The 27,809-nt window shown below is 44.2% G+C and overlaps 1 protein-coding gene across 2 annotated transcripts; it reads left to right on the top strand.

Moving 5' to 3' along the window:
• Positions 1 to 1,075: 1,075 nt before the first annotated feature.
• LOC147035413 (apoptosis regulator BAX-like) lies at positions 1,076 to 26,314 on the top strand. 2 transcript variants are annotated; one of them, XM_085897961.1, is made up of 6 exons: positions 1,076 to 1,281; positions 9,954 to 10,002; positions 12,261 to 12,419; positions 21,379 to 21,511; positions 22,430 to 22,534; positions 26,206 to 26,314. In XM_085897961.1, exons 2-6 carry the CDS (start codon positions 9,992 to 9,994, stop codon positions 26,299 to 26,301), a joined length of 504 nt encoding a protein of 167 aa, XP_085754087.1. In that variant the 5' UTR covers positions 1,076 to 1,281; positions 9,954 to 9,991; the 3' UTR covers positions 26,302 to 26,314. The 2 variants fall into 2 exon arrangements, with proteins under 2 accessions (XP_085754087.1, XP_085754078.1); XM_085897952.1 differs by having other exon boundaries at positions 1,083 to 1,871.
• The last annotated feature ends 1,495 nt before the right edge of the window (positions 26,315 to 27,809 follow it).

The following is a 27,809-nucleotide window of genomic DNA, read 5'->3' as shown; positions in this document are numbered from 1 at the left end:
CAAGTTGGTCAAACACTTGGAATATGTCTTTCAATCGTGACAAAAATCACATCTACCTTCTTAACAATCCTCTTAAGGAGGTTCAGTCATTTAAACTCCTGGTTCTCACGATCATCCATGATCTCTCTTCAACAAACTACATCATCAATGTTGGCCTCCAAAGCCAGCAACCGACTGGGCATCTCCATCATACAAAGTCCTTGGCACACCTGAACTCCTATCCACTTACAAGGCCTTCATCCGCAGCTTGATGGAGTACTGCTCTCAACTCTGGGCTGGCTCCCCCGTCTTACATCTTGCTCAAATTGATGCCATGGAAACCAAGACCTTCAAGGTCATTGTAATCTCCCACACTGAAGCTGAGTCTCTGGGTCTATCATTTCACCATCGATGGGTCAGTGGGATGGTGGTCTCTCCGTCTTGTACCACCCACCTCGCTTCTAATCTTGCACCCTCGACTCCTTCCATGCTTTTTCCCTCTCTCAGGTTTCTGCAGGGCTCACACGGTCCACCATCAATGGAGCCGAGGCCGTTGCCCACACCATCGTAGATCCATTATTAATTTTAGCCGCGACTCGCGGAAGATGATCTTCTTCTTCTTCTTCTTCTTCTTCTTCTTCTTCTTCTTCTTCTTCTTCTTCTTCTTCTTCTTCTTCTTCTTCTTCTTCCTCTTCCTCTTCCTCCTCCTCCTCCTCCTCCTCTTCTCCTTCTTCTTCCTCCTCCTCCTCCTCCTCCTCCTCCTCCTCCTCCTCTTCTTCTTCTTCTTCTTCTTCTTCTTCTTCTTCTTCTAAAACGTTTAGGACTCGGCTCTTTTATATACAGGATCCGGATCTCCTTAAATACTGAGCAAAGAGCGTCTATCATGAACTTTTAAATATATTCGGACATTTGCTTTAAAGTTTCGAAAAGTTCACGTTACTATTTAAAGATTATTCCATTTAATGTATTGGAATTTCGTAAATACACGATTTTCTCGTCATGAACGAGGAGCCTCCATGACGGGTCTCGCTATTGGCTCCATCAAGGCACGTGACGAAATATCGGAAGTTGTTGTTGTTGTTGTTGTTCTTGTTGTTACCTTGAGGACGCGGCTCTTGGACACATTTGTCCTTGTTTTTTAAAGAGATAAAGCCAAGCATTAGTTTAATCGTGCAACTTGTCCGGTGCGTTTTAGTCGAGTTGCCTTTGCCGCGGTGTAGTTGGCGGTAGTGTTTCTGCCGTTGCCATGGTGAAGAGGGGATTTCTCGTGGGCTGAACCAAATGCATCAACTCCTTCGGCGTGTGAGTGCGTGAGGGACTGAGTGTGAGTTCGTGAGGGACTGAGTGTGAGTTCGTGAAGGACTGAGTGTGAGTTCGTGAGGGACTGAGTGTGAGTGCGTGAGGGACTGAGTGTGAGTGCGTGAGGCACTGAGTGTGAGTGCGTGAGGGACTGAGTGTGAGTGAGTGAGGGACTGAGTGTGAGTGAGTGAGGGACTGAGTGTGAGTGCGTGAGGGACTGAGTGTGAGTGCGTGAGGGACTGGGTGTGAGTGAGTGAGGGACTGGGTGTGAGTGAGTGAGGGACTGGGTGTGAGTGAGTGAGGGACTGAGTGACGGTTCATTCCGTGTGAGGATTACTCACGGACACACGATACAATAATGTATCGTCTTGTGAATTTTACTGGGACTTTCAAAAAAGTGCAGGGAAGGAAAAGAAATTCCGATGAAATGACAAGTGAGGTGTTAAATACGGAACGCGCCAAGAAAGCTCATTTGGACCTGTCAGGAGGACAATGTGGAGATACTGGTGATGGGAGTGCGCATAGACCTGATGGACACAACACCACTCAACCACGACGGATCCACGGACGACACCGGGACGGCCCACCAAAGGGTCTGTATTATTTATTTATTGAGTGACGTGATACACACACACACACACACACACACACACACACACACACACACACACACACACACACACACACACACACACACTCAGTAATACACTCACTTACACATGCACACACTCAGTAATACACTCACTTATACACACACACACTCAGTAATACACTCACTTACACACACACACACACTCAGTAATACACTCACTTACACACACACACACACACACACAGTAATACACTCACTTATACACGCACACTCAGTAATACACTCACTCACACACACACACACACACACACACACACACACACACACACGCACACACACTCAGTAATACACGCACACATACTCAGTAATACACTCACTTACACACGCACACACTCAGTAATACACTCATTTGCACACACACTCAGTAGTACACTCACTTACACACGCACACACACTCAGTAATACACTCACACCCGCACACGCACCACACTCAGTAATACATTCACTTACATACACACGCACACACACTCAGTAATACACTCACTTACACACGCACACACACTCAGTAATACACTCACTTATACACATACACACACATACACACACACACACACTCAGTAATACACTCATTTACACATGCACACACACTCAGTGATACACTCACTTACACACACACACACAATGACATGCACTCATTGACACACACTCACTGACACACACACATATCAGCTGACACACACACATATCAACTGACACACACATATCAACTGACACACACACACACACACACACACACACACACACACACACACACACACACACACACACACACACACACACCGTTTCTTGGATTACTGTGAGAATCTTCTTCTTCTTTCGCTGCTCCCGTTCGGGGTCGCCACAGCGGATCATCCGTATGATCCGCATAGTGATTTGGCACATGTTTTACACCGGATGCCCTTCCTGACACAACCCTGGTCGCCTCTTACGACACAGGGATAAGGTACACCTATTTTAACCGGGGTATACACCGGCCCAGTATACTGGTACTTATTTCACCGACCTCGGAAGGATGACAGGCTGAGTCAACCCCCTGGTGTATTAATTCAGTGGCCCAACGGGGCTTGAACTCAGGACCTCTTGGATCCCAAGCCGCTGCCCTAACCACTGCGCCAACACCAGGCTCCTTGGATTACTGTGAGAATCTCATTGTGAATCTCTTGAATGCTCCTCATAAGTCGAAGTGAAGCAAATGAATCTATACATTGTTGCATGTTGGAAGTCTATGAATGTAATATTGTTGTGGAGCCGGGTCTCGGTGGCGATACGACCGCTAGGGGGAGCAGTAGAGTCGGCTCCACCGGACACCCGGAATTTAGGTCGTACCTTTCAGATTATTCCAAACGGTCACGGGTCCCTTATCGGACCGAAGATAGCCAAGAGGTCGACCACTTTGGGTAGGGTCAATTGCCAATTTCAATATACCTAATTACCCACGTCGTCAAACTACCGGGGAAATTCACCCTCGGCAGGATCTGCGCGATCCGGGCCGTTACCGAGTTGGATCCGAGTCATAACCTGAGCGGAGAGTACCAGAAACCTGCTGGCCAATTGCACGATTACGGCAACAATGAGGCCTCCTAATTCCCGTTCGCAGCGCGGCAAACCAATGATAGAAAGGACAAGGACGAGCTGGGACATTCAACAAGAGGGGATTTATTTACAATAATCGGGGGATGAGGGGAGCACGTTAGGGCAGAGTTATCCGAATATAAAAGAAATGGAAATTTATACACAAGCACTTATACAGGTGCTACTTAAAGGACTGGCCCCGCACCAGACACAACCCCCCGAAAAGAAATGGACCCCGTCGGGTCTTTATTAATACCCCCAGCTCGGAGGGAAGGGGAGCTGGAGGTAAGAAGCCAGCTTGGACTTTCCCGCCTCGTGCGGCCCTTGACGATCCGGCTCGGCGGGACTCGAACCCGCAACTCGATGCCGCTGCAAGCACCATGTATGGAGGGCAGCGTCGGGCTCAAGCATGCTCCTCCGGCACGCGACGAGACAGCGAGTGCCAGCAGCCAAGACAGGCAAGCAATTCCCGGCGGGACAGACTCGCAGGCGGGCGATCCTCTGCGGGACAGGTTCAAGGGAAAAAGACGGACCTCTTGGCACACACCCACACTTCTCTTAACCCCCCCGACGCAACTCGCCTACAGATTGGCAGGTTCGTCTCAGGCGATCCGCTCTCCGTTCGTGATTCGTCCAGGGGGCATGGCGAGCATCCTCGCAGCCCGTCCCCCCTGAGAGGCATTCCTCCTTATTCGGGTGACATGCCTCCGCATTGGCTGGAACGCGGCGTACATCGCTCGCACTTTGCCCATTGGCTGAAGGCAACACGTCTTGCTCAACCCTGGAGCGGAGCCAATGCGTCGGTTGCCAATGGAACTCCACCCACAGGCGTTCGGCACGTATGCGCGTCTGAAAGGCCGATTGCGGAAGGAAGCCAGGGAGGATGCCGTTGTTGTTGGTGGTGTAAAAATCCTTACTATAAAATAACCCGTAGCACACGTAGACTTAATTCACATTAGACATAGGGGAAAGGGAGCTATCTATTTACATTTACTTAATGAAATAACTGAGCTATGGGAACCTGAATGTTGAGTGCTCATGCCGACCAGATTCGTAACACTACCCCTCCCCTTTTTACAGACTCGTCCTGAGTCGTTGAATTTTCGTGTGACCAGCATGTGTAAGTTCTCCCCTAGTACGATTTACCTACGGATCCCTGAGTGCGACATTTTTATACGTGTCCCAAAAATAAATAACCTAGTGCACTACGTAACTAAACTAACAGACTCTCACTGACAACTTAACTAAATTGCCGGCGCTAAGACAGACACACACGTGGGTTAAGAACTTACTTACAATTTTAACTAATATTTACACTAACCATGGCCCAGGACCTGTGATCTGTGAAGAAAAAGGCAAAAGTCATTGCACAGTCAATCATTTTGTGGCTCGACTGGAGTCTCTGGCAGCAGGTATGGGGTCAAAGCAAAAGGCAGGCAACGAGGCATGGCTATTGGCTATTAAACTATTGGTTCTAGAAACCATGATTCCCGTCGCCCGTGTTGGTGTCCCGTTATAAATTTGGGCCCAGCCCTCAAATTTTCACTCGTGCCCTTGCACAATTTCATGGCTGGGCAGCGTGGCTCACTTGGCAGGGATTTCCCTCCTGCCGGACTCTAACTACGGCACCCTCGGGCCCTGAGGCTGTCTCCGAGCCTACCTGCTCCCTATGAACGTGAGGGGTTGCCCTTCCTGGCATTGTCCCCTTTCCATGCCCACGTGGCATTTTGGCACTACTGGGAGAATATCAACTGAATGGGATTAAAGGATTAATTAATTTAGAATGGGATTTAAGGAGAATCAATTCAATTCAAATAAAATGGAAGACCAAATAGGTACAAGTCCTGTATTAGAGTAATCAGAAGGAACCCAAACAAGCAGTAAACAAAGATGAAGTCATCAGGAGGAACCTGGATAGGATTCACCTTTCAGCTGATACTGCCCTACCCTCAACCCCATCCAGGCACAACCAAGTGAGCCTTATTGAAATAAATAAATAAATAAATAAAACCCAAAAAGAACCCATATCAAAAAATTATATAATTCTGACTGCCAGACCATGCGTCCGATCAAGTTGAAATTTATAACATGTATTCCCCATCACTACTAGATCATAGTTGTGAAGTTTAACGTCGATCAATTAAGCAGTTCCAGAGAAATTATTTAATATTTTTTGTCAATCAAATATGGCTGCCAAACCATGTGACCTATCAATTATTCCTTACCAAACTTGTACACGCATGCCTTGGGGAACATTTGTGTGAAGTTTCCCCTCAATCTGTCCAGCCGTTCTGGAGAAGTTTTGAAGGTTTTTGGATAAATCCAATATGGCTGCCAAACCATGAGACCGATGACATCATATGTGTGGACCATTTGTTCCTCATGGATAGGCGGTCATACGTGTAAAGTTTCGCCTCGATCTGTTCAGCCACTTCAGAGAAGATTTTTGAAGCTTTAAAAAAAACAAAAAAACAAAAAACAATGAGGCTGCCAAATCACATGACCAATGATGTCATCAATTTTTTTTTTCTGTGGACCATTTTATCCCTGATCATACTGATCAAAAATTTCATACTGATCAGATGTAGTGTTCTACATATGCAATTATGACGTCATAACGAAGGCATCTATGATGTCAAAAAAAAAATCACACTTATTACCTCGGCCAACGAAGGTGGAGGTGTTTACGTTTTCACCCCTTTCTGTCTGTTTGTTTGTTGTTTGTTTGTGTACGGGATATCTTAAAAAGTTGTGGTTATTTTCGGTGTGTGACAAGGACGAACTAATTAGATTTTGGTGAAGATCCGGAACCGGATCCGACGACTAGAATTTTAAAAGTGATTCTTCACCATTGAGAGGGCGAAACCAATATAGTCCTGTATAGCATGATATTTCAAAAATGTATTGGGCCCGATATGTTCTCATGGATCAGGCATTACGTGGCGGAGGTACGCGCTCTACCGAGTGCCCTTCTAGTTCCCCATGAGTTTGCAATGTGCCAAGTTTCAATTTTTGTCCTTTGTGTGGTTTCAGAGATACAGAGGTCCAACGTTTTTTCCCGTTTTTTCCAACATGGCTGCCACACCACGTGATCTTTCACATCATAATTATCATTAAAGCAATCTACATGAGTAGTTGGACCTATGGTGAAAATTTCGTCTCAATCCAATAAGCGGTTGTAGAGAAAAACACAAAAGTTCTGTGTGGACAAACAGACTGACAGACAGACAGACCCAAACGCAATGCCCTCTCCTTCGGCGAGGGTAACATTGATGCTGTATGGTGATGTCCGGATACCACTCTGAGATGAAGGATCGAAAACGTGGTGACGTCACACGGACACGCTCCATTGACATGACTACTGCTTGGTAGATCTCTCTTCTAACATTCCGTTCTGCTTGGTGAACCTTTCTGCGACATGCTTCGTGGACCTTTCGGCTCAATGACCATACTACTTTCAGCACCTCTCCGTGGAATGACCCTCCTACCTGGTGGACCGGCTTTCCAGAAACAATCATACCACTCGTTATGGAACTTTCTGCTGAATGATTGCAGTACCTATATACCGTACAACTGGTGAAATAGTCCTCCAGCTGAAATATCCATGACCGTGACAGCAATGCATGGCTGGAAGTGACCATACTGCATGGGTGACTTGCCTGCTATGTGACCATACTGCATGGGTGACTTGCCTGCTATATAACCATACTGCATGGGTGACTTGCCTGCTATGTAACCATACTGCATGGGTGACTTGCCTGCTATGTGACCATACTGCATGGGTGATTTGCCTGCTATGTGACCATACTGCATGGGTGACATGCCTGCTATGTAACCATACTGCATGGATGACTTGCCTGCTATGTGACCATACTGCATGGGTGACTTGCCTGCTATGTGACCATACTGCATGGGTGACTTGCCTGCTATGTGACCATACTGCATGGGTGACTTGCCTGCTATGTGACCATACTGCATGGGAGACTTGCCTGCTATGTGACCATACTGCATGGGTGACTTGCCTGCTATGTGACCATACTGCATGGGTGACTTGCCTGCTATGTAACCATACTGCATGGGTGACTTGCCTGCTATGTGACCATACTGCATGGGTGACTTGCCTGCTATGTGACCATACTGCATGGGTGACTTGCCTGCTATGTGACCATACTGCATGGGTGACTTGCCTGCTATGTGACCATACTGCATGGGTGACTTGCCTGCTATGTGACCATACTGCATGGGTGACTTGCCTGCTATGTGACCATACTGCATGGGAGACTTGCCTGCTATGTGACCATACTGCATGGGTGACTTGCCTGCTATGTGACCATACTGCATGGGTGACTTGCCTGCTATGTAACCATACTGCATGGGTGACTTGCCTGCTATGTGACCATACTGCATGGGTGACTTGCCTGCTATGTGACCATACTGCATGGGTGACTTGCCTGCTATGTGACCATACTGCATGGGTGACTTGCCTGCTATGTGACCATACTGCATGGGTGACTTGCCTGCTATGTGACCATACTGCATGGGTGACTTGCCTGCTATGTGACCATACTGCATGGGAGACTTGCCTGCTATGTGACCATACTGCATGGGTGACTTGCCTGCTATGTGACCATACTGCATGGGTGACTTGCCTGCTATGTAACCATACTGCATGGGTGACTTGCCTGCTATGTGACCATACTGCATGGGTGACTTGCCTGCTATGTGACCATACTGCATGGGTGACTTGCCTGCTATGTAACCATACTGCATGGGTGACTTGCCTGCTATGTAACCATACTGCATGGGTGACTTGCCTGCTATGTGACCATACTGCATGGGTGACTTGCCTGCAATGTGACCATACTGCATGGGTGACTTGCCTGCTATGTGACCATACTGCATGGGTGACTTGCCTGCTATGTGACCATACTGCATGGGAGACTTGCCTGCTATGTGACCATACTGCATGGGTGACTTGCCTGCAATGTGACCATACTGCATGTGTGACTTGCCTGCTATGTGACCATACTGCATGGGTGACTCGCCTGCTATGTAACCATACTGCATGGGTGACTTGCCTGCTATGTGACCATACTGCATGGGTGACTTGCCTGCTATGTGACCATACTGCATGGGTGACTTGCCTGCTATGTGACCATACTGCATGGATGAATTGCCTGCTATGTGACCATACTGCATGGGAGACTTGCCTGCTATGTGACCATGCTGCATGGGTGACTTGCCTGCAATGTGACCATACTGCATAGGTGACTTGCCTGCTATGTGACCATACTGCATGGGTGACTTGCCTGCTATGTAACCATACTGCATGGGTGACTTGCCTGCTATGTGACCATACTGCATGTGTGACTTGCCTGCTATGTGACCATACTGCATGGGTGACTTGCCTGCTATGTGACCATACTGCATGGGTGACTTGCCTGCTATGTGACCATACTGCATGGGAGACTTGCCTGCTATGTGACCATACTGCATGGGTGACTTGCCTGCAATGTGACCATACTGCATGGGTGACTTGCCTGCTATGTGACCATACTGCATGGGTGACTTGCCTGCTATGTGACTATACTGCATGGGTGACTTGCCTGCTATGTGACCATACTGCATGGGTGACTTGCCTGTTATGTGACCATATTGCATGGGTGACTTGCCTGCAATGTGACCATACTGCAATGGTGACTTGCCTGCGATGTGACCATACTGCATGGGTGACTTGCCTGCAATGTGACCATACTGCATAGGTGACTTGCCTGCTATGTGACTTGCCTGCGATGTGACCATACTGCATGGGTGACTTGCCTGCTATGTGACCATACTGCATGGGTGACTTGCCTGCTATGTAACCATACTGCATGGGTAACATGTTTTTTGTAACAACAATAGAATTATTTTACTGTGTAACCTGAACTTCCTCAACTTGTGGCATCTCTTGAGCCATCCCAATAACTGAGCAATAGCTCTGTTTAATTTCCAGAAAATAAGTGATGTTTCATGGAATTATCACATTTGGCTCCTTACAAGCCATGTATATATGAAATGGGCAAGGGCTGTGATGTAGTAGATCAAAAAGTACAAGATGAATTGGTTATGGTTCAGAGTATCTGTTTAAAGTAAACAAGATAAAAAATTTTGCTTGGACAATAGCTAGTCACATCAGCAGTAACCAAGCTACTTAAAGTCTGCCCAGTCCATCATGAATGTGTTCCTTTCTATTTTGTTTCTGCACTTATCCGAGTGAGTGTGTCACCTGTGAATTGTGCACGTCTTTTCCCAATCAACTCTTGCAGTGTATCACCTGGCTGGGTGGTTTTCTGTGTTTAAACTCGGGCTTTGTTTTGACAATACATATATGCTTATGTGTGAATGGCAGCTTTCAGTGGCAATCTCCACTCACTGTTTTCCATTACCTGTTCTTTTGCCCTCCTGACAGACTCTGTGGGAGAATGGATCAGCCAACATGCTGGAACAATGTTGCGCAGGTAAATGTCCACCCTGTCAGTTTACCTACCATCTGAGGCATTTTTAAACACAATTTCAGAACTGCGTGGCAGAATGGATTTTAATGGATCTTGTACGTGCTGCTCGCTGGCATTTGATTTTGAAATCCATACATTTATTACGTTTGGGACCGTCCATAAATTGTACAACGTGGGTCATAAAAAAGGTAAATAACAAAAAAAATCATAACTCGACACCAGTCACACATATGAAGTGATTACCTTGCCCATGCGAAGCGAAAAGCGGGGTTAAGCTATTGTTTCACTTTTTCTGTCTGTCTGTCTGTCTGTCTGTCTGTCTGTCTGTCTGTCTGTCTGTCTGTCTGTCTACAAACATCAGTTTATGATCAAGGAATAACTTAATTAAATAGAATTTTATATTTTCAACGTGAATTGGAACAGGAACCTGCCTGAAGTTTAGGAGTGCGGAAAATTGTACGGAATCTCGACCTTATTGTGCATTTGCAGAGAGGAGTGAGATTTTTTACTCTGTCTGCCTATTTGGCAGTCAAACAAAATTGAAAATCATTCCAAACAGGAAACCCACGGTTTTTAAGGACATCATAAAGAACACAAACAGGTATGAAGAACTAATGTGTAACGTGTTAGATAAGGTGGTGTGAAAGCCGCTGCATCAATGGCAGTAAACTTGCGAAAAAATATATTTTTTTTCTTCAACCTTTAAAATCTTAATTTAATTTCCATTGAATTATATACTTGAAAACTGTAGAACACAAATTGCCTTCTTGGCCTTCTAACACCTTTTTTTTGTAGTACTTGGACAAAATATTGTTACAGCCGTGGCCTGTCCCATGGGTTGTTGCAATGACTGCTTCCGCCAGCTAAGTCCACATGAAAACTCTGCTCTGTCGCAGCATTCTCAAAAGCTCTTTGCTCTAGCAATCTCAGGCATTTTCAGCTTTCCACACTCCTGCATTAAAAGCTCTGCATACTTGTCTGATCTCCTCAAATCTCTCTCTCCTGCTGATCTCTGCAAAGCTCTCAGGTGTTAACGTCTCTCCGCGAGAGTTGCCGCTTAACTGTCAATTTTACGAGATCAGACGATAAGCCTCCCGTGGTGAAGCTAATTTCGGGATTTCACCATGCAGATTCGACACACAATGCAATGTCTTGTGCTGCAAGGCTCTTGTGTGCACTTTGTAAGGAGAACATTCAAACATATCGAAGAATGAACATAAAAAAACACAGCCAGTGGTTCAATGTGGGGGATAGAACAACAGTAGGGCAGAGAAAACAAGCAACTCTCTACTCGTTATCGTGATGCATATCTAACCTCACAATTAATTATGCTATGCTTAATGTAAACAAATATTAAGGAGATAACTGAACTATACTAAGAAGTTTTATTAACCCCTAAGGAGCATTCCCAAAACAGCATTACGAAATTTTACGTTATCTCGAGCAATCAAATTTTCCGCTTGCAGAACCTTCACATGTCATTTTTTTCTCAAGACTGCACAGGGTAAGGTGTTCTCTGAACTCTTTAGTTTTTCATGTGAAATATTTGTACAATCCTCAAGTTTCACTACTTCAACCAAATGTTCAATATGACCACTCTGTTCTATACATTTTCTTATACGTTATGTATCACTTTCTGAAGGGTGCTTTCTATGATAAATATACAACACCAAGGCCTGACTTATCAGGTAGAGTACTTTTATACCAGGAATTGCAGTTAAAAGGAGCTTTTGATAAGGATCAAGTAAAATGTGCATTTCTCATCACTCAAATATTAAAATCCTCTCACGAAAGACTGCACATTAAACACCTGACAGAAGTGGTACAAGATTGTGATCAATGCAAAATCTCAGTTTTGCTCACTGGCACTCACTGATTGTGATACATTAACCACTGCTAGGCCTGGTGTTGGCTTCACGGTTAAGGTGGTTGGCTTAAGTTCCTAGGGTCTTGAGTTGAAGCCCCTGTCAGGCCATGGAATTAACACCAGGTAGGGTTGACTCAGCCTGTCGTCCTTCTGAGGTCGGCCAAATGAGTACCAGCTTACTGGGGTAATAACCATTCGGGGTAACCTGCGTCGGAGTGGTGACCCATCCAGGACTGTGTTCCTTGCCAATGAAACTGCCTCGGAAGCCCTGCATGCCTTGTGTCGCAAAATAAATGGTATTGTTATTATTTATTGGTTAATGCTGGTCAGAGTTGGTTATACTTGATGGAAGCCATGGATAGCTGAGCCAAATCTGCTTTCCTCCACTTTGTAGGTTCATTTTGCAGCAAGCATCATTCAACGGCATTGAGAAGCAGCCCACCCTTCAGGACCTGGGTGGCAAGTCTGAAGAGAGTAATGAGACCATCACGAGAATCGTTGATAAATTATTTGCTGCAGCACAGAAGCTGGATGCTGATGAGATGCTACAGCAGTGAGTATGATCCTGAGTTTCTATACAGTCACGAACCAACCATCAGCACAGTATGAATATCCTTTATTAAGAAAAGAGTTTTTGTTCTCATAAAGTCTTCTTCTTTAAAATATTAAGACATCCTCATGACCTCCACATTGAGATATCACTACTGAATAAAGATCATAATTAGAAAACAAATGAGTGATGCTTCTTTTGTGCAGATGCAGGTGTTTTGTATAGATGCAATTTTATATCCTGTACAGATGCAGTTCTACACCACTCTCCAACTCATCAAGTGTGTGTGTGTGTCTCTCTTTGTGTGTCTCTGTGATGTCACACACATTCCCTTGTACATGTAAGAATATTAATAATTATTGATAACTTGAGACATTGATCAAACATTACATTCAGAATCTATTTATTCCATGTGAAGCAACAAATACTACAATCACTTTTTTATAATATTGTTACAGCTGTCGATCTGTTCCCGGTTGCCCGGTTTGAGTCCGGCGGTTTGCGTCAAAGCGACCGCAACGATTGATTGTGTCGGTGGTCCTAGACTGAATTATGGCCTTTTCACCCCCGATACCGTACCTGTGGGACCGTTGAATCAGTTAAGCGTTACGCCGACAGGCGTCACCTGACTGAATCTAATTTAGGCTGAGCAATCTAAGCCACGTGATGTGGTCGTGTATTGTTGAGACTGCAATGTCACCGATTGGCCAATTGTCCCTCAATGGGTCTTTACAACCACCAAATGAAGCAGCCACCAGAGTCAGAATTCATCTGAGACCAAGTCAGGTTTATTAACACTGAATAAATGGTCAAGGGGATGGAACAGAAGGAACAATGCATATGTAATAAATAATTGACCAATCCCCTTAACCCACTCACCGATCATATGTGCCCACAAACAAACAAACAAATGAACGAACGGGATGCCTTCAGTATTTATGCCTTAAGGCGTCACACACGATAGACCGGATAGAGAGATGGAGGGAATTGACAGGACTGAAATAAATTGTTAGGCAAACCCAGCAATTTCTGCAGGCGGGAAAGTTCTGGTCACTCCGGACAGCACCAGGCCACCGTGGAGGAGAGGGAGAAAGAGGCGTGACTGGCTGCGTGAGGTGTGGCTCGGCTGTGTGAAGCATGGCTTTGTTCTTGGAAGCTCTGGTCCAGGGCAGCCTTCGGTTCGGCATCTCCCAGAATCTCCTCTCCGTGTCTCCTCACCCTAGCCTTTTATTAGCTCCACCACGCACATCACCAATGACACTTTATGCCTCTCCCCTCTCACTCACCATTGGCCCAGTGGGTAGAGTGACCCCCTTGTTGCCTCTCACTCACGGGATGGCTCAGGTCCACGGCCCAGCTCAGGCTGTTCGACGAAATTCCCCAACGAACCTTGCGCATCAAGGCCAACCAGAACATGGAAAAGACACAGTTAAAACTGATTACAGAGGGCAGAACAGTATACATGAGGTCAAAAGGGTTGATCATTTTATATAAACACAACAGGGAAGGTTGACAGTGTCCAACTTATATGTATGCACAGATGCCAACCCTCCCGATTTCATCGGGAGGCTTCCGAAAATTCACCCAAACTCCCGCCCTTACGATCACTATCCTTATCCTCCCGAAATTTTGATATTTTTGCACTGTTCACTAATCAGAATGTACTCGTATGAGAATTGAATGAAAAGCATCGTCTGCTACGTATAGCATGTGGTAACTCCATAACGTTCGCTGCTACCAAATTGTACGTAAAAAATTGCAAATTCAAATGAGGAGCAGCGAAACATTGGGTCTGGATCTCGCTTATGCGATCATGCACTGAGATTTAGTGCATGCGGTATGTGTGCAATACAGTGCATGCGGTATGTATGCACAGTGTATATGCATGCGATACGCTCACTGCATGCAGCTGGGCCCCGTACCAGCCCGGCGGTCGCGACCACCGTGCGGTGTTTAACAGCCCCTAGAGTTCTACGAGTCGCGCTGCAGCTGTGGAACATCGACTTCGAAGTTACCGATGCTTCAAGCCCTCGATGTTGATTACGAAATGGCAGAAAAGAAGCTTACGAAGACCAAGAAATGGTCTCAGAAGTACAAGACCGAATACAGTCTCCAATACCCGTGTATTCGAAAGTCTGAAAGAGGAATTCATCATGCGTATTGTACAGTATGCAGCGTTGATATTTCAGTTGAGCACGGAGGTCGCGATGATATTCGGAAGCACGTTGGAAGCAAACGGCACACAGACATTGCAAAGGAGAGATCTTCGAGCACGAGTACCGGTACACTTCTGAATTATTTCACCAAACAAGGGACAAGCGAGGAAGAGGATGTTACCCGAGCGGAACTTCTCTTTAGTGGATTTATTGTGGAACATAACTTGCCCATATCAGTCTCAGATCATGCTGGACCTCTATTTCAAAAGATGTTTCCAGATTCAAAAGTTGCTTCAAAGTATGGATGTGCAAGAACAAAAACTTCAGCAATAATTGGTGAGTTGTCAAATGTTACTGCTTCATCTATTGCCGATATTGCTAGACTAGCTCCATTTAGCCTAGCTACAGATGGTAGCAATGACAGTGGTGAGGCCCAGCTATATCCTGTCCTGATTTCGTACTATGACAACAGTGCTGGGATTGTGAAGCAAGGTTTGCTAAGTTTGCCTGCGTGCAAACAAGATTCCACTGGAGAAAACATTTTCAAACTGCTTGATCATGAGTTCAGTGACAGGAAAATTCCGTGGGGAAATTGTGTTTCCTTTTGTGCTGATAATGCCTCTGTCATGGTGGGCAAGCACAAAGGAGTCGCTGCTTATATCCACAAACAAAATCCAGAGTGCTACATCATGGGATGCCCTTGCCATATGATGCACAATACGGCCAAGAAGGCGGATCAGGCCTTACCCATTGAATTAGATGACTTTCTCATCGATATTTACTACTACTTGGACAAAAGTAGTAAACGCGTCAAAGGAGTGAAAGTACTGCAAGAACTCTGTGATGCCCCGACACACAAGATTCTGAAGCATGTCGCAACAAGGTGGCTGTCCCTTGGTCAGTGCCTAGACAGGCTGATTGAACAGTGGGAGCCACTTCGCCTCTTCTTCAAAGAAGAAGTACGAAGAAAAATGCAACCAACTGTAGCCAAGACTCTAACAACGAGCAAGAAGGACGGCACTGTATCTACTGCCAGTACTGGCACTGCAGGATCAAGCACTAGTGGAGCAGCATTCACCACTACCACTGCAGTATCTGCTGCGAAGAAGACAGCAGGGACAGCACCAAAACCAATGCTGAGAGCAGGTAGCATCACCGGCCCTTCATCACGTTCATCTACAAAGCAGATCCCTTCAGAGTCGAGAAAGACTGTGATAGTCCCATCTACAGGCAAAGAAGGACCCAAGTTAAGTTCTGCTTTTGCCAAATCACTTGATAGAAGCTCAGCAAAACCTTCGAATCAGAGGTCTTCTTCCTTGGCTGCACCTACCTCAAGCTCTCTCCTCAAACGTTAAATTGGATCTGGTACTATGAGTCTGACCTCTTCTGCTGGCAGTAAACGCAAGTGTGATCGCCCTGCGGCTAAGTGTACTACGAGTTCTACAACTAAAAGCGCATCTTCCTCAAACACTGTGCAGGAATCTAGAGAAAAACGTGTCAACAGGATGTTCTTGTCTCCACAAACAAAACTCTATTGTTTCTTCCTTCGATATGCTAACAAGCTTTTTGAGAAGGGGAATCTTCTGCTCCAAAGAGACGAACCCTGTATTCATCTCCTGCACGGAGAATTGAATGGTCTTCTGAAAGATATCTTCGTACGGTTTTTGAAACCATCGGTGTCATCGGTTGCTCTGGTAAATGTACCCTTCTCTGACAGAAATCATCAGAAGAATGATGAGGACCTCATGATTGGGAACGATTTCAAACTGTATATAAGGGAACAAAGGAGTCTCAAGAAATCCACCTTCACTCTGAGTGAGTCAGACATCCAAGGTTTCTTCAGTGCAGTTCGCTCATATTATGTGAAAGCCTGCAATTACATCTTCAAAACCTGGCCGCTAGATGATGAATTAGCCAAACATGCTCAGGTGCTGGATGTTAAGCTACACCAAGAAGTGGGGTTTGACTGTGTGGAGTTTTTCATCAAGAAATTCCCCTGTCTGTTCAGTGGCGGTGATAGTGACATAGACAGTCTTGAGAGTGAATTCGCTCACTACCAGGCAGACGCCTCCATAGCTACAATTGCTACTGAGACAGTGAGATTGGATGAGCAGTGGCATCGGATTTCACAGCTCACAGATCCCTGCACTGGTGCCAAGAAGTATCCTAATTTGAGCAAAGTGATGAAGGGAATCTTGGTCATTCCTCATTCGAACGCATCATGTGAGCGGGCACTCAGTCTTGTACGGAAGAATCATACTGAATTTCGTCCCAATTTGAGTGTCAAAACCCTGGAAGCTCTCTTAATTGAAAAACTAGCTCATAGCACCCCTTGCTACCAGAGAGAATACAGCAAAGACATAATCAGAAGGGCTAAAAGAGCCACACAGCTGTCACTCAGCAAAGCTGCCATGGAAAAAGTAAGCAGCAGTAGTACCAGCCAGTAAGGTAAGAAAAATATTGCTTCTTTTGTGCTTTTTGTTAATCTTTGATTGTCCCCTAACTTACTAATATTAACATACATGTAACATTAAAAAGTGCACAATTTTCCCCTTTTTTTGTTCAAAAAGTGGGAATTCTTAACATGTTAAATGCTCCAAAATAGGGCTCAGAGGGCACTAGAGAGCGTCTAGAACCCCAGAGCTTCCAGGGCCCTAAGGCGGGCCCTGGACCCCGCCACAAGGGTCGAGCGCTCCGCGCTCGAGATGTGCGCTTCGCGCACATTATTTGGTGTCGGTTGCAAATCCTCCCTAATTCTGATTTCCAAAAGTTGGCATCTCTGTGTATGTGATGCATATCTAATATCACATTTAATTACTTTACCTTATGCTGAGACATTCATGAAGGAAATAACTACGCCAAATTAAACATGTTTAACCCAACTTTGAGTGTTTTTTTTTTTTTAACATTTTAACCTTTCAATAGAACGTTAATTTTGTATTTCAACAATTATATATGAACACATTTACATGTATTTGTACAATATATGTAAAATTATGTATACAGTGGCCTGCAAAAGTGTTCACCCCCGTCCAAAGTTTTCACATTTTGATGCTACCTGAGCTTATTTCATGATGCTTTCAAATTAAAATTAATATTTAGAGTCTTCACAAACTACTCCAAAGTGACAAAGCTAAAAAATGCCAATAAATGTGAATAAGTTAGATTAACAGAGAAAAATTAGATGATTCTCAGTTACATAAGAGCTCAAACCCTTTGCCTAATTAACCCTAAACCACTTCAGGAGTAAATTATTTGTTTGAAAGGTAACAAAATAAGTGTAATTGGTTTCACCTACATGTAATCAGTGGTTTAACTTTAAAATTAAGCTCCCCCACTAATCTAAGGAGTTTTAACATGCAACTCACATCGTCAACCAACAAGGCAAACATGAAGACCAAGGATTTTTCCCAAAAAGTCAGACATCGTTCAATGGTGGAGAAGCACCTTTCAGGAGAGGGTTATAAGAAGATATCAAAGTTACTCATTATCCCTTTGAGTGCAGTGAAATCCATCAATAAGTAGTGGAAGATGTACCATATCACCCAGACTCCACCCAGATCAGGTCATCCATCCAAACTCAGCAGTCGGACAAGGAGGAAACTGGTTCGGGATGTCACTGTAAATCCAAAAATGATTTTGAAAGATCCAAAAGGCTCTATTATGTTGGAGATGGGGGTCAGTGTTCATCAATCAACAATATCTTGTTCTGTTCACAAAGCTGGCCTCCATGGCCAATTGGCAAGAAAGAAGCCATTACTGATAAAGACACATCTAAAAGTTCATATGGAGTTTGTGAAAAAGCATCTTGATGACACCGCAGGCATGTGGAGAAAAGTTTTGTGTTCAGACGAGACAAAAATTAAACTTTGTAGTCTAAATTCAAAGCGTTACATCTGGCGCACTCCTAACACTGCACATCACCCAATCAGCACCATCCTCACTGTTATGTATGGTGCTGGCAGCATCATGTTATGGGGCTGCTTTTCATCAGCAGAGACAGACAAGCTCGTCAGGATAAATGGGACAATGGAAGGTGCAAACTACAGGAGAATCCTTGATGAAAACCTGCTTGAATCAGCCATGAATCTGAAACTGGGTTGGAGATTCACATTTCAGCAGGACAATGATCCGAAGCATAAAGCTAAAACCACACTGGAGTGGCTGAAGAAGAAGAAAAAAATGTTCTTGAGTGGCCCAGTCAAAGTCCCGACTTGAACCCAATTTAACATTTATGGCGAGACTTGAAGATTGCAGTCCATTGATGATCCCCATCAAACTTGACAGAACCAGAGCAACTTTCACGTGAAGATTGGGCAAACATTTCACCATCTCACTGTACAAAGCTGGTAGAGACCTTCCCACAAAGACTCATAGCAGCCATTGCTGAAAAAGGTTCTTCCACCAAGTACTGACCTTAGGGGTTAAATACTTTTACAACCAGTGAATTTTGATTTGTACATGTTTTTTGCAGCTATTCCTGACATGTAATGTCCTTCAACTATAACAATGTTTAGTTTGATGTCGTCAGTTATGAATAAAAAGGTTCATTTGAAAAAAAATTGTTTCTAAATAATTCATAATTCATCTAAATGTGGCATTATTGGTAGGGGATGTTAACAGTACTTTTGCAGGCCACTGTATGTAACAATTTTACATTTCTGCTACTGTATTACAATTGCACTCTTTGTAGTCCACTACTGGTTTCACCGGAGAGGACGATGGGTTTGCTCTCCATCCGTCTGTCCATCCGTCCCACCTGTGGTTTTTCAGACTTTTTTCCATACCCTTTAACATATTCAACTGAAACTTGGTACATGGCTTTATGATGACAAGTTACAGAACAAGTTGGAGTTTCAGGGCGTTTCATCACTTTTTCACAGAGTTATGCCCTTTTCGGAATTAGAAAATATCACATCGGTTGGGGACATGCACTGCAAAGCAGTTCTCTCTCTTGTTGTGTATTGTGATGGTTCTGGGAACCGAGACCCAAAAGCAATGGCACACAACATACAGTGGTTCCTGAGTTCGTTATTTTATTATTATATGTCCCAGGTAGGGTCCTCCCTTGTGCCTAGTGGGCCGGGAAATATGCGTTGTGTGGGATTAGGTAGGTTTCCCCTCTTTCACGTCTTCTATGTATCAGTTCTTCACTTTCTCTGAAGTGCCACATTCAAATCTATTCCCACCAAACTCCAACTGTCACTCTGCTCCACCATCGCACGATCCACAACCCAGCTTCCCATTTCGCTATAATTATTTCGCTACCAGAAATAAACACCCCAACTGCTTCAAATACAAACACTTTATTCCTTATCATCTACAATACACCATTCAACATCGCCATTCCAGCACTCACTTGCTATTCAGATGCCTGCTTGCAATGGGCTAGACAGCTCCGCTTCACCACGAAGACACGACCACTTCATCCACCTTGCTATGCCTCGCTACCAGCCACGACCACCTCGCCTGCTCAGGACAACACTAGCGCCTTGTTCCCTGTAGCAACCACGACGCTACATCCAACATCCGCTGCTTCAACCCGGTTCTACCACCAACCAAGCCTCGCTTCACAAAACAATGATCTGTGCTGATCACTTGGTTGTGCCCTCCTGCCACAGTGACAACCACCACCCCACCTGTCCAACCTGCCATTGGTGCATTTGGTGGGTGTTTGTAAGGTAAATGGGGGGGGAGGGGGATAGGGGTGTCCACTAATAGGGGGGATCTAGCACAGTCCACACTATTATTAGATGGGAAGTTTTACCGAATTGATTTGTTCCAGTATAGTTGTGGAGGGATTTGGACGAAATTTGGTGGACAGGTTGGGTGTGTTATAAGGACAAAATGATTAGATGTTGGTGAAGATGCGGATCCAGATCTGGATACTATATTTTTTTAACCCCATGTACCCTGGCGGCCATTTTAACAGCCACGATTCAAACATCCATATACCCCAGTGGCTGTATTTTTCTCGAGGGAGCCCAGGGTGGGGGAGCGGAAAGTCCAAGGAGCTCAGGGTTCAAAGGGTTAAGAGATTCTTCGTAGTGAGATGTAGCCAAGAACGACATATGGCATGATATTTCAATGGTTATGGAAGGGTAATGACACAACTAGGTGGATGAGTTGTATCAGTGACAAGAACAAGCCGATTCGATTTTGGTTAAGATCCGAATGCATATCCTGCCTGTCAGTGGGATACAAAACGTGAACTATTCAGCCTGGTAGAGGTATGCTCTCCACCGAGTGCCGTTCTGGTTTATTATCTTCACCACCGAAGGTGCATAAAGGTTATGTTTTCACCCCTGTCCATTTGCTTGTCTGTGAGCAGGATATCTCAAAAAGCTATGGACGGTTTCAGACGAAACTTGGTGTACAGGTTGAGTGTGTGACAAGGATGAAAAGATACGACGTACAGGTATAGCTCAATATTTCAAAAAGTTGAAGGTGCATTATGACAAAACTTGGTGGATGAGTTGGGTAGGTGACAAGAACATGCCAGTTCGATTTTGGTTAAGATCAGGATGCACATCCGGCCAATCATTGGGATACAAAACGTAAACTGTCCAATCTGGTGGAGGTATGCACTCCGACGAGTGCCGTTTCTCAATGTATGAGTCCCGTACACTACTTTCAGAGCTTGAGGAATCCTAAAGTTATATTTGGTAATAAATAATCTGTTGATATTATTTGAAGAAAGTATTCCACGGATTGATGAGAATGAATGGAAATGATGATGATGATGATGATTATAAAAACACTTGAGAGGAATTGATTTGGCTGATATTATTGTGTACTCACTGCAGGGAGATCAATCAAATTCCTTTGCGTATGAGTTACAAGTTGTTCATGACTGTCGTCAAACAAGTTTTCTTGAGAGGAATGAGTTGGGGTTGTGTAGCAACACTCTTCTACTTTGCATATAAACTGATAATGAGGGTAAGTGAACTCATGCTCATGCATACCACATTCGTGTTCTGAAAAACTACAATCGTGTTTCTTTTCAGCAGTTTGCTTGTTTACCTCCACCACCGAAAGTGGATGGAGGTTGTGTTTTCACCACTGTCTTTTCTTTTCTTTTTTTTCTGTCTGTCTGTTTGTCTCTGAATAGGATATTTCAAAAATTTATGGACGGATTCAGACGAAATTTGGTGGACAGGTTGGGTGTGTGACAAGGAGGAATTTATTACATTTTGATGAACATCCGGATCCAGATTTTTAAAATGATTCTTCACCATTGAAAGATGGGGCCAAAAACGATAAATAGCACGATATCTCAAAAAGTTATTGACTTATTTGGAGGAAACTTCTTGGACAGGTTGGTTGAATGTGTGGCAAGGATAAATTGATTCGATTTTGGTGAAGATCTGATTCCAGATATGATAATTTTTATTTTTTAATTGAACGGAATAGATGGCAGCTTACTCCACAAACTGGGGGCCGTGCGCTTCTGGGCCGGGACAGGGGACCACACGCCTCCGGGCCGGGACAGGGGACCACATGCCTCCGGGCCGGGACAGGGGACCACACGCCTCCGGGCCGGGACAGGGGACCACACGCCTCCGAGCCGGGACAGGGGACCACACGCCTCCGGGCCGGGACAGGGGACCACACGCCTCCGAGCCGGGACAGAGGGCCGCGTGCCTTGGGGCCGGGATGGGGCCGCATGCCTCCAAGCAACGTTTTAAGAACTTGATTTTCTTTTGCAAACGACTGTGCAATATTAATACCCTCTCAATAATTCTGTCTCTTGCACTGTAATGCAAGTGACGTAGTTATTTTCTTGCCCCCATCCTTTCCCTTCATGATTTTCATCTTTGACATCTTGGACTCACGATTTAATTTCACTCTCTGCAGGTGTTCACCGGTGGACTGATGGACTTCATCCCTACACTCATGATGTGGGTGCAGGAGGCGATCCTTTTTTACATTGCGCCTTGGATCTCCAAGCAGGGTGGATGGGTAAGTGTTGGTCATCTCATTTTTCTTTTTTTCACATCTCATGTACGTTGAACCCTTTGTTTTTTTTCAGCTTTATTCTTGCACTTCAAATGTTTCATCATGCACTGAAAAGACAAATTAAACTCGCAAAAGACAGCAATACCAACAATTATGATCATAGCTATAAAATTCATTTTGGTTCTGCACTCGATGAAAATCTGTCGGGACAGCACACTCAAACATGAAATTAGCCTGTGGATATCTTTACACTGCAAAGCAGCAAGTGCTTTATGAAGGTGTGTTTTCACATTTTGGAGAATGCTGCCTGACCAGATTTTCTGCAATACTGTAATTAGAAGCCTTGTTTATACCGCCATAATGGTCACCTCGCCATACTGCTGCATCTGTTGTGGACATCAACGTTGGAATTCTGCAATTGCCATGCCAGAGCCTTGACTTAAATCCATATGAATTGCTCTAGGAGATCTTGGAATCCTGCCTGAAGGCCACAGCACGTAGGCCACAGTCCTTCACTGAACTTGCATTTGCTCCGAAAAAGGAATATGACAGCCTTCTCTCCTGATGTCTCCCACAATTCCTTGCAATGTGTTACTGACGGTGATATCCTGAGAGAAGTTGAACAAATGGTTCTGACTTGATTGTACCGCAAACTTCCTTGCTGTTCGAATTCCTTTTGGCATCTAGTCTTTTAATCCCTTTATAGTTCTCATTCAAAAATCTTTCCAACTCCAAATTAGCTTTAATGAAGTTCTCAATAGTATGCAGAGATCAAGAAAGAGTGCTCTTTGAAGGGGCAAACAATACTCCCCCCCCCCACAAGCCTTTTAAAGGGGAGGGTGAGTGGAGTGGAGTGGCGTGTCGTGATGAGGGACAAGTTACTCTAAACAAAGCCTTTGCTCAGTCTTGACGAACCACATATGCTGCCCTTTACTCCTTGCTTTCATGCTTCTCAAAACTGATCACTGACACTGCCATCAAAAGAAAAGCTCGGAGGAGATTGCTTTTGGTGAGAAAGAATGTGACTAGGTGGAATAATAACAGATGTACTTTGATCGTTTTCTTCACTTAGAATTGGTACTTACGTACATGAATGAGTACTAGCAGAAGCTCGTGGTAAAATAAAAACACGATGTTAAAAAAATGAAAGAAAAGGAAGCTTTTCTTGTCCTTGTTTTTTTTGTCCTTGCACTGGTTGAAAGAGCTCAGAAATTGGAGGTTATATATTTCTTAACGGGAAAGAAAAAGTTAATTTCCAGGAGTGATCAAGGCAACGGTCTGTTGCATATACAGACGGGTTAAAGTTTTTTTTTTTTGTCCAAGTGAAAAAAATTAAAATTTTACTGGAGGTTTGAATTGCTTTAACTTTTACATAATTGTTAAGTGGTTCAGCCACTTCAATATTTGGCTATGTCCTTCCGTCTGTCCATCTTTTCAGCCGTCCGTTCAACAAAAATGAAGAAGAGGAATCTTTCTAACACACCGTGTTTAATCATTATGGGTTCTAAAGGGTCATTCTGAGGGTTTTAAAGGGTAATTCTAAGGGTTTTAAAGGGTAATTCTAAGGGTTCTAAAAGGTAATTCTAAGGGGTTCTAAAGGGTAATTCTAATGCGTTCTAAAAAGTAACTTTCCTCTTCTTCTTTTTCTTCTTGCTTATGGCCAATATGGATTGTGCTAAAGTTTAATGTCCAGGTTCTGCAGCCATGTAGGTGCCTCAGGGGTGAGTTGCTGGAGAGCTAAATGTCCTCCCAATAACTTCCTCAAGGGACAATGCGAGGTGATGCGCTCCATCATCTGAACTCCTCTGCAGTCACAGAATGCATCCGGCCTCATCCTCCATCGGTGGAGGGTACTACCACAAAGGCCCCGTCCAGTGCGGAGTCTGTTAAGGGCTGTCCATTGCCAACGTGGGAGTGTGAAACCGGGTAGAGAAATGGTTGGATCATGTACAATATATTTATTAGGAGCTGTAACAGCCAACAAGCTGGCCCTCCACAAGTCTGCTTCCCTTTGATGGGCTCCAGTTAGGAGTTTGGCACGCTTCCATGGTGGTTTTCAGGACTTGAGGTGACAGTGTGGATGTTCAGTGAGAAGGCACTGACTGGACTGGAATTTCAGCAGCCAAAATGCGGCTGAAGTATCCGGATGATAGCACATCCCTACGGATGGCTGGCGGAGCAATATTGCTGAGGATAGGAAGCCACTCAGTCTTTGTTGGCATGAGGGTTCCAGACACTGTTCTCATTGTGGCGTTTAACTGAACGTCGATGGCCTTCGTATGGGCACTCGCCGAACATACTGGCACGCAATACTCTGCCGTCGAGTATATGAGGGATTTGATGTGAAAATACTACCGTCTGCCGTCAAAATACTACAAATACATCACAATCATTTGAACACATGGACTTGATGTGAAAAGGCCTGTTTTTGAGGTAAAACGTGTTTATCGAAAATCATTTTCTAAAATTAAAAATATCAATGGTATTTTTAAAAATGGTGATGCCATATGATTGAAAATGGTACAACACATTCTTGTAAAGAAATGAAATGTATTTGTACCAATGTTTCTCCGGGAACTGGGGTAAATAAATACCTCATTTTTTTGATACGTGATTTGTACACTTTAGATTACACATAGAAGACACTTACATCGTAGGTTGTCACTCAAGACATACACTCAAAATATAAAGCAAAAATTTTCTGTGGTATTTACTTGATCAGCTTGATAATAAGATCAGTCGGTGGAATGACACTTTGGATGGTTAGAGATCCTCACTTCTGCATACAAAGAGCTGTCTCTATCTGCTCCGTCATCGAGTACAAAACACAGTGTCCCATTCTATTGAGAATTTGGATCAGCTCAGCATTTCCGGTGAGACACTTCACTCCAAGTGGCAGTCAGACATGTTTTGATGGATGCCATTTTCCATCCAAGACTGCATAAATTATATCTTGACCGATCGAGGTTATCTGCCTTTCAACATGAAAGTTTAACTGCAGCAGGTAGGTTTGCTGATTCCGCAGTGAGTTGCGATGGTTGAGGAGGCCATTCCTCCGTCACATCGTGGTCTCTGATGTCAGTACGCATATGAAGAGCAGCTTTTGTCACCATCGACATTGGATCAGTTTCAGAGGAATGGATTGCCTTTCACTCCTCCTTCAGCTCCATATTGTCACAGACCTTGGCAGATGGTCAGGGAAAAACCAACAGTTTGCCACAACGGTGGACGGGTTGCTTTTGTGATTAGGATGAAACAATTCGATTTTGGTCAAGATCCGGATACACATACGAGAATTTCTAAAGTGATTCTTCACCATTCAAAGATATAGGCAAAAACGATATACAACACGGTATCTCAAACGGTTGTGGAAGGATTCGGACGTAACTTGGTGGATGAGTTGGGTAGCTGACAACACGAAGGATGCAGATCCGGCCTATCGGTGGGATACAAAACATAAACTGTTAATCCCGACGAAGATTTGCACTCCACTGAGTGCCATTGTAGTTCATCATATGAAACTTCACATTTTAGCCTCTCCATATAAACAGTATTTTACTCGATTTTACTGTCATGTAAAATTGTGATTTTTAAAAATTGAAGTTTTTTTTTTCATCTGCCATGACCGTAGACAACTCAATGCCTGTATTATTGTACTTTATTCCCATCACCAGGTCTTCCTGTTGAATTACATCTTTGGAGAAACTGCACCGGACCCTGGACCTAAGACTCTACCGAAAAGAATACTTTCTTTTATGAAACTTCTTTGATGCTTTATTTTTTTTTTAAAAATACTACACTACATTCATCAGTATCCTCTTGGGTTTGCAGCGGTGTTCTGTTGTTTTTGGTTCAAACGATTTCTTCGAGCGATTTCTTTCACATTTGCCATTATAACTAAACATTGTTGTAACGTTACTGTGTTTGTACTAATCATTCAGCTACAAATATGCTTTCTCCTTGAAAACATACAAATATTTTACTCTATTATCCTCCCTATTTGATATGTTAAATTTATTTTGTTTGAATTATTTATGAGGGGTGGGTGGTAAAGAGTTAGACTGCATTGCTGCATCGGGACTTATTTAAGTACTTGATTTGATCTGGTATGTTAATTATATCAGAAGCAACTGTTAAATCTTGATTTCGGTTAAAATGAAAATGGGCTTGAAGCTGGTTATAGATTATTATATTGCTACTACTTGTGCACGCCTTCCTTTCCTTCGTCAGGTTTATCGGCGTTTTGCACATTCCTGATATTTAGGTTTTGATACTGTAAATGTGGAACTTCATTAAATACAATGAAAAAATTGTTGAGGGGTGGACGGAGCCAGAGAGAGATGATCAAGACTTGGGCAAATGAAGAAGCATCAACGAAAAGCACTGAAGTTGCAATCCTGTACTCGTCTCTCTTTGAGCCTTTTGTTTTGCACCACATCCATCTTATGGGATAATATGTTCGCTGACCGATGCATGGTGTGTTTTTTTGTTTGTTTGTTTGTTTGTTTTTTGGTTTTGTGACTTTGACCTTTGTGACTTTGTGACGTGTGAGCGATTTGTGACTCAGACGTCTCGTCATTCGTATGTAGCACGTGGCCGTGAGTTAACATTAGTTCTTACAGGGAGTGCGACAGTGCTGCTGATACAGTGCTCTTTGTAGGCTCGAGCATGAATTTGGAATTTGGCCACCTTACTGGCAATAGCTCAGCAACTCTTCATGAAGGACACCGTGGCATATTTAACATCCACAAAATAATGCCGGCAGATGGGACGCCAAGCTTAACATCCATGTGAAGGATGGTACACACATTTATGAATCACCCTGCCTGGGAAACACCTGGATGGCAGTTCATAGCTGGGTCAGGATTAGAACCCAGGCTAGACAGCTAGGAGGTAAGTGTGCGTACCTCTTGGCTATCCTACCAGCCCACTTAGACTTCCATGAAATGTAGTATGAGTAGTTTGATGAGGCATAGCTTGATTATTTGTTTGATGTACAAAGGTTGTTCTGCAGTCTGTCTCTTGGCATGTCAAAAAAATGACTTTTCCTGCAAGACCAAGGCCCATGTTGAGAGGGCAGTGAAGGCATGAAGAGGGAGAAAGAAAAGAGGTTATGTACTGACAGTGGGGTCACATTTAGACTAAACAAGCAAGGGAATGAACAAAAGATGAGAAAAGAAACACAATAACCACCAAGCAAGAGGTATGGGTTATGTCAGGTTAATGAGGGGAGAAAGGGATGGAGGTGGCATGAGATGGTTGGTTCACTGCTGGCCAG

This window comes from Eptatretus burgeri, chromosome 1 (genome assembly GCF_056783735.1).
Source record: "Eptatretus burgeri isolate ZD-2024b chromosome 1, Ebu_testis_v1, whole genome shotgun sequence".
Lineage (NCBI taxonomy): Eukaryota > Metazoa > Chordata > Myxini > Myxiniformes > Myxinidae > Eptatretus > Eptatretus burgeri.
This window is presented reverse-complemented; position numbering and strand designations above follow the sequence as displayed.

Excerpts from the sequence above, each read along its gene's own strand:
- LOC147035413 (XM_085897952.1), top strand. The coding sequence starts at position 1,637 with ATGTATCGTCTTGTGAATTTTACTGGGACTTTCAAAAAAGTGCAGGGA. Across the intron at positions 12,420-21,378 it reads GCTGATGAGATGCTACAGCA|GGAGATCAATCAAATTCCTT; the intron begins GTGAGTATGATC and ends TACTCACTGCAG. Across the intron at positions 22,535-26,205 it reads TCTCCAAGCAGGGTGGATGG|GTCTTCCTGTTGAATTACAT; the intron begins GTAAGTGTTGGT and ends TCCCATCACCAG.